The sequence below is a fragment of the Rhinopithecus bieti genome, unplaced genomic scaffold (genome assembly GCF_001698545.2).
Source record: "Rhinopithecus bieti isolate Rb0 unplaced genomic scaffold, ASM169854v2 scaffold_11110, whole genome shotgun sequence".
Classification (NCBI taxonomy): Eukaryota; Metazoa; Chordata; class Mammalia; order Primates; family Cercopithecidae; genus Rhinopithecus; species Rhinopithecus bieti.
The window spans coordinates 744,358-752,230 of record NW_016806890.1 but is presented as its reverse complement, the minus strand read 5'-3'; the positions used below and the strand labels follow the sequence as shown (position 1 = coordinate 752,230).

The following is a 7,873-nucleotide window of genomic DNA, read 5'->3' as shown; positions in this document are numbered from 1 at the left end:
AGATCAGGCTATTGTACTCCAGCCTGGGCGTCAGAGCAAGACTGTCTCAAAAAAAAAAAAAAAAAAAAAAGATTTGAGTCTTCCAGTTCATTAGCATGACATGTCCCTCTATTACATCTTTGATATTTAGGTTTAGCTCAATATTGTTTTGTAGCTTTTGTTTAGAGATAGTGCACATATTTTATTAGATTTATTCCTAGGTATTTGATATTTTGATGTTGTTATAAAAGGTACCTTTTAAAATTTTTATTTTCTGTTGATCACTGATAAATATTAGTTTTTTTCTGTGTATTGACCTTATATCAGAAACCTTGCTAAACATTATTTCTACTTATCTGTAGAATGTTTGGAATTTTCTGTGTTCACAAGAATATTGTCTGCCACTAATCTATTTCTTCTAATAATTATACTTTGTATTTCTTGCCTTATTGCACTGACTAGAATTTTCATTATATTGCAATACTTCCAATCTGGGAAGGTTTAAACATCTCACTGTTAAAATATTTGCTGTAGTGTTTCTTTCAGAGAAAGATCTTTTCTATTCCCAGTTACTATGAGTTTCTTTATTCACTTAAGTTCACGAATGGCTATTAGAGCATTTATCAAATGTTTTTTGTACATATATTGACATAATCCTATACAATTTCTTCTATTTATAGTCAGGGTCTTACTCTGTTGCCCAGGTTGAGTGCAGTGGCATGACCCTGGCTCACTGAAGCCTCCACCTCCTGGGCTCAAGTGATCTTCCTGCCTCAGTCTTCTGAGTAGCTAGGATTACAGGTGCATGCCATGACGCACAGCTAATTAAAAATATTTTTTTTGTAGAATCTTACTATGTTGCCCAGGCTGGTCTGAAATTGCTGGTCTCAAACTCCTGCGCTTAAGTGATCCTCCCACCTTGTGCTCCCAAAGTGCTGGGATTACCGGCGTGAGCCACCTAGTCCAGACTAAAATTTCTCCTTTATTCAGTTAATGTGATTGATTTTCACATGTGAAACTAACTTTGCATTGAGACTAAAGCCAACTGAGTTGTAATAAATTATCCTTTTTATAAATTGCTAGGTTCGATTTGTTGATACTTTGGGATTTTGCATCTATGTTCATTTCTGAAATTGTCCTGAAATTTTTGTTTCCCTACATGTTCTTGTCACGTGTTGGTGTCAATATTTTTGCTTCAAAAAACAAGGGGGCCAGGTGTGGTGACAGCGCCCAAGAACTAGCAGCTTCCCTGGCACTCTTTAGGGTGACTTCACACTAGGAGCGTGTCAATCATGAGACATCTCCCAGTAAATGGCTTTGAGCAGATTTTGAGACATTCAGTTTCTTGACCTTTTCTGGAATTGGCAGATGTCTGTGGAGGAAAATCAGTCCCTGATGCCAAGATTATCATACTTTTATGAGTTTCCTTCCTCTTCTGATCTTGGTAGCAGTGGAAGTGGTAGAAATTGGTCAGACCCTGGATATATTCTGAAGGTGGAGGTGACAATTTGTTGACAGAGTGGATGTGAGAGCCAAATAGAAAGATGATTTCATGGTTTTTTATTTAAGTAATGGAAGTGAGACATGAGATACTAGAGATGGGGAGAGAGCAGGAGATGTGGGGTATATGCAAGAAGAGTGCAAAGGGAAGTGAGGACATAGCAGCTGATATCAGGTCAGTGAATTGGTGGTCTGGTTGTCAAGGAACTGGTGGTATTAGGATATCAGAAGGAGAGAACTGGAAAGATAGCTTGAGAATGTAGACTTAGTATGAGAAAAATTCATATTTTAAAATAATCTTTTATTTGTTCACCATAGACACTCTGACCTACATTATATTGATATACAAAATTTTCAGTGAAAATTGAATAATTTATCACACAGTATAAATCACAAAATATAATTCCTGAATTTCTAGCATTATTGTTATGCATAATGTGTGTGGTTAACCAGAATAAGCAAACATCATTGATGTTAATCTAAATGAGAAGTTGGTAATAAACACTTCTATTACTAAGTATGAATCTAGAAATTTCAGGAAACAAATTCCACCATGGAATTCTTGTATCTTCAGAATCAGACGTAGCATATATAATCAGAAAATAAATTTTGAAATTCAAATCAGTGGTGTGTGTGTTGGAAATGTCAACATGTAAAACAGAATCCTAGTTAACAATCACATTTTCCTAGGAAAAAATTTGTGTCTTAATCATACGAATATCACAAAAACAGACCATTTCCTATTCTCATTGTAGTCTTGGACGTTTTCCTCTTCCTAGTTCCTTGGTGATTGGATTCGTATCTACTACAGTTATGCTTTGTTTTCCACAGAGAATTTGTTCTTATTGGGTTCATTGGTTCTTTTTGTAGAGAACTGTGGATGGAATAAGTAAAATATTTTTGAATCTGGCTATGTAGTGATCTATAAATGTAAGCTATATACACAAATCACAAAGGCAACATAGAATTATCCATTGCTGATGTCATAAAGCATAGTCTCTTTGCTGTAAGCTTCCTGTGTTCAAGATGTAATGATAAATTTTTATTTTGTTTTTCATTCATCAGTGAATTCTTGAAATTTTCATGTGGTTTTGCATTCCTGTGAAATGAAGATATTATTAATGAACAACAGTATGAGTCTCATTTCAATGCTTTTTCATTTTCTTACTGCATTGGGGCAAATTTTTATTCTTATTTAGTTCAAGGTCTATAATGCTTTAAGATAAGCGAGAATCTAAAACAGGAATGTGAACTGGAATATGACCTTCCTCCTAAGGTCTTAAGGATTTACCCACTGACTGTGGGCCATATGGTGCTCCTGTTTATTTCATGGGGCTGACATGGTCAACAGCTATTGTTCACTTTCCGTGGCATGTCACTTTTCTAGACATGCCTCATACTGTGACACAACCCTGTGAGGTAAATGCTATTATTACATTCATTTTACAGGTGGAAATTTGGAACACAAAGAGATCCAATAATTTCCCCAAGGTCATATGGTATGTGACATTGCTGGAATTTTAACTCAAGTCAGACTCCAAGTCTCCTTGATACAGCAATGTCCAAATGCACACAGTGACCTCTTGATTCCTATTGCCTTCATCTCTGCTCTGCTCTGCTTCATTCACCCACTTATACAGAAACACTTTTAACTTGTCTTCTTTCAAAACTGCTCCATCTCTAAGACCTTGGACTCGTTGCTCTATCTGCTGCCTCCTTATCTTTTATTCCTCTTGCTTTTTCACAACAGCTAAACCCTGCTCAGCGTCTGCATTGAGCCCTCTTAACTCTCCTTATTTCCCTAGTTTCCACTCATGCCCCTTTCCTGGTTCCCCTTACTTCAGTGCCATATAAGGAAGACTTGCCATTGCTTGAATTCACCTTGTATTTTTCCACCTTTTAACTTCACCCGCTCTTTCTGTCTGGAATATTCTTCCTACCATCTCTCTCCTCTATTTTAGCTTGTTTAAAACTTTTCCCAATCTTTAAGCCAATCCCCTACCCCTTACTCCCCAAACGCTATCTCTCTACAACATTCTTCCTGGTCATCTCAAAACCTCAGATGCAATCTCTCTTTCCTCAGTATTCCTGATACTCTGTTTGTACAACAAATACGGTGCTCATGAGAGTTGGCCTTGTAATAAAGTTGCATGTGAATTTCCTTAGCATCCCTTCTAGCTTATAATTATAACTTAGAAGTTCTAGCCCAGTGCCTTATGGTAGATTAGAGTATGGAACAAATAACTTTACAACTGGAAAGGATGTAAAAGATATTCTAATTCAAACCTCAATTTTACTGGCGAAGACATTGAAGCCTATTTTAAGAGGCAAGTCATGCTGACAATGGGAAAGAGAAATTCACTTGTACCTTCCTTCCTTGAATTCATATTAGAAATAAAACTGTATGTGTGCTCAGCACTGTGCTAGGTACTAGGGCTACCCAGGTGATAATTCCTACTTTTAAGAATCTCAGTATCTATTGGGAAAGACAATTAATAAATAGATTATAACACAATGGGATGGGATCGCTGTTTGTGGAACAAATAAATGCAGGAGTCAAAGAGTTTACTGTCTACTGTCTTTGCAGTCATATTATATGGTCCCTTCAATCAGAAGCATGAGGAGACAGGTTTTTGTTTGTTTGTTTGTTTGTTTGTTTTGAGACAAGTGTTTCCATCTGTGGCCCAGGCTGGAGTGCAGTGGTGCAATCTTGGCTCACTGCAACCTCTGCCTTCCCAGCTCGAGTGATTCTCATGCCTCAGTCTCCCAAGTACCTTGGACTACAGGCACCCACCACCATACCTGGCTAATTTTTGTATTTTTAGTAGAGACGGGGTTTCACCATGTTGGCCAGGCTGGTCTCGAACTCCTGACCTCAAGTGATCTGCCCACCTCAGCCTCCCAAGTGCTGGGATTACAGGCATGAGTCACTGTGCCTGGCTGAGACAGGTTTTATAATTCACTTAATAAAATCATATCTCAGGCTGTAGGAAAGGAATGTCAAATCTGATTTGTGCCAGGCAAGTTCATCGTCATTAGTCCAAAAGAGGAGAGAGGTCTATTAGAAACGAGGAGGTGCTGCTCTCCATCTCACCCTCAGTTTTTAGTTTGTCTCTCCTCAGTTTTTGTTGCTGCTTTCCCTCGTGTGCTCAGGATTACATTTCAAATACTCAAAACCTGGACGAGTTTTGGTTTTGTTTACTTATTGGCTGTATGTTTACCTCAACCAGGCCAAAGGTTCTATGGACTCTGGACTGGATGCACTACTGATTTACTTTTTTTTTTTTTTTTTTGGTGGTGGGGGTCGGGGGATGGACTTTTGCTTTTGTCTCCCAGGCTGGAGTGCAATGGCACGATCTCAGCTCACTGCAACCTCCGCCTCCCTTGTTCAAGCAGTCCTCCTGCCTCAGCCTCTTGAGTAGCTGTGATTATAGGCAAGTACCACCTCACCTAATTTTTGTATTTTTAGTAGAGACATGGTTTCACCATGTTGGCCAGGCAGGTTTCAAACTTCTGACCTCAGGTGATCCACCTGCCTCGGCCTCCCGAAGTGCTGGGATTACAGGCGTGAGCCACCAAGCCCAGCCTGTTAATTTACTTTTTAAAACACTTGAATGTTCTTGTAATGTTAGCTGTTCTCAGTCCCCCAAAAGTCGGGTTTCTGTCAGGCAGGGTGTCTGCTTAATTTAGGTGTCAAAGAGAGTGTCATGGGATGCATGGTAGGATGGCTCCCAAACCTACAGGATATTCCTTACTTGTGAAATCCCAGGCCCATTCTGCTCACAGCACATCAGGAATGACCTCCAGTTGGGTGGCGTGAGGGGAAGTTTTATTTGAAAATGATTCCAAAACCTGTAAGAGAGATAAAGCATGGGAATATGCTCTGGAAACTTCCATGCCTGTTCATTTGCCAGGATCTATTTGGTACCTGGTACTCTGTCCTCCCTAAGAGATAGTGTTTCTGTACGGTTCCAGCTGTTGATGTAGCTCAGAACTTTCGGGGTGTTGAACACAGATAGTCCCTTAGAACATGATGATTTTGTCTTATTTTGATTGTACTATGATGTTCCTTGCTTTAAGGAATCCTCATATGTGAAAATCTAGATCTACATCCTGTACACAAAAGCAATAGAATCTAGTTTTAGTGAAGGTACAGGTAAATGTATTCTCTCATACATTATTTTTGGAAAGGTGAACTGGCTTCCCAAAGAACAATTTGGTAGAGGGCACTAAAAGCCTAGACACTGTATTCATAGAATGCAGCAGCCCCGCTCCAAGGAATTTAACTTACAGAAGTCACTATGAATGTGTGCGAGACACATCCACATGATTATCTGCCATTGTTTCAAATAGTGAAAAGTTAGAAACGACTTCAAGGTCACAGAGGTTAAATAAAGTACTAATACAGGTATGTGGTATCAGGTAAGCAGGCATTAAAAATGATGTAGGAAAATACAATACTGTGGAAAATCACTTTGATAAACACACAGGTAAAAAAGTATGTATGGTATATGTGCTTTTAAGGAAAAAAAGAAAGATTAGCTAGACACCAAAATATAAATTATTCGTTTTGGGTAGTGGGATTATTTGTAGTTTTAATTTTTTCGTTTTAAAAAAATAGTTTTTTTCAGACCGGGAGCAGTGGCCTCACGGCTGTAATCCCAGCACTTTGGGAGCCGAGGCTGGTGGATCACGAGGTCAAGGAGATGAAGGACACCTGGCTAAACCACAGTGAAAAACCCCGTCTCTACTAAAAAAAAAAAAAAATACAAAAAAAAATTAGCCGGGCGAGGTGGCGGGCGCCTGTAGCCCAGCTTACTCGGAGGCTGAGGCAGGAAGAATGCGGAACCGGGAGGCGGAGCTTGCAGTGAGGCCGAAGATCGCACCAACTGCATCCCAGCCTGGATGGGCAGAGCAAGAACTCCGTCTCAAAAAAAAAAAAAAAAAATATTATTATATATATATATATCACACACACACCAACATTTAACATATTAATGTATATATTATTGCCAATTTTTCGGACAGTGGATTTTTTTTTTATAACAGAAGAATGTTAGTAAATTCACAAATCCCATTTTCAGAGCAACAAGATAAAGTGGGCTGTGACTGCTTCCCAATATTCACGATGACATCTTCTTACATTTGTGACCCTTGTTACCAAAACACAATAGAACAAGATAGAGTTTAGTGGTTTCCAAGACGGAATTATTTTCTCAAGAAAAAAAAATCCCCAAGATCCCCTCAAAAGTTGGCAGATTCCTTTCTTTCTAGAACAAGAGTTAGGTTTATGATCTGTTGAAAATGAAAAAAAAAAAAAAAAAAAAACTTGAAATGTTTTACAGCTATTAAAAGATTTGAGGTTGACTTGGATGTCCCGATGTGGAAGGCTCTCTAAGATATATTGATGAGTAAAAAATGCAAGTTGCAGAACATATGTACTAGGGTTTCATTTAAAAACAACAGCAACATCCCAAAGGTGGCGCATGCTTTGCCAAAATTTAAAAAAAATAATAAAATAAAAACAGCAACAATAACACTCCCTCACCACCAACTATGTGGAACATTTTATTGAAAACAAATATATTTAGAGAAACGTTGCTTGGCCTGTGAGGATGCACACTGAGCTATTATCAAAGGTTACCATGGTGGAAGGAAGGGCAGGAAACAGGGTTTCCTGGGAGGGACTTGGTGGGGTTACTTCCTTTTTATTTTATATAGCTTCACATTCTTAAACTTTTCCATATCATTTAAAACATTCAAAAGGAAATAAGTAAAAAAGAAATTTTAATAAATGCCTCTGCTTGCAAGCTCAGAGTACAAACTGTTGCTTATACATTTTAAATAATTAGAATTTTAAAATTAAATTTCTGCATTTTTTCAGAGGATCTGTGGTAATGAGAAAAAGTACTCTTTCCTTTGATTATTTTGCAAATATAAAAATGGCAAATTGCCCTTTCTGAGATTTCAGTGCAAATATTCTAAATATGATCCTAATGACTTAAACAGTTTTGAAGTGCAGGCAGACAGAAATTCATGGGCCATTCCCTTAAACCAACTAGCCCACCAAATTCATGCTCAGAGTTGAGCACAGACAAAAACGTGATGCAGGAAATCACTAATTCAATGACCATGTCTTTGCCACACAAATACTCATTCTTGTCTTGGCAAACATACCCTTTCCCTCTTATAATGTATTTCTCTTTCTTACACCAAAACCCACTTCCAGAAGGGTGCAGGAACACATTCATATGAATGTATAAATGACTAATGTTATACCTTCCTAACCAGATTTGCTTTTTAACAAACTAACAAATGAATGAAGCTCTAATGGTGGAATCTCACATATTAGTCAGAATCTGGGGGCTTAGGCAGTCACTGACTGCTTATGCAT

At 38.2% G+C, this 7,873-nt stretch overlaps 1 protein-coding gene across 7 annotated transcripts in view; it reads right to left on the bottom strand.

Moving 5' to 3' along the window:
• Positions 1 to 1,759: 1,759 nt before the first annotated feature.
• LOC108533655 (cytidine monophosphate-N-acetylneuraminic acid hydroxylase) overlaps positions 1,760 to 7,873 on the bottom strand; it is a 78,433-nt gene continuing 72,319 nt past the window's right edge. For 4 of the 7 annotated variants that reach the window (XM_017878514.1, XM_017878515.1, XM_017878513.1 and 1 more), the window contains 2 exons: positions 5,221 to 5,331; positions 1,760 to 2,353 (listed from right to left, as the gene is read on the bottom strand). In XM_017878514.1, the coding sequence (XP_017734003.1) occupies positions 2,200 to 2,353; positions 5,221 to 5,331 (265 nt within the window). In that variant the 3' untranslated portion in view covers positions 1,760 to 2,199. Of the gene's footprint in view, positions 2,579 to 5,220; positions 5,332 to 7,873 lie in introns of all 7 variants that reach the window. The other 3 variants (XM_017878518.1, XM_017878520.1, XM_017878516.1) reach the window with 2 other exon arrangements.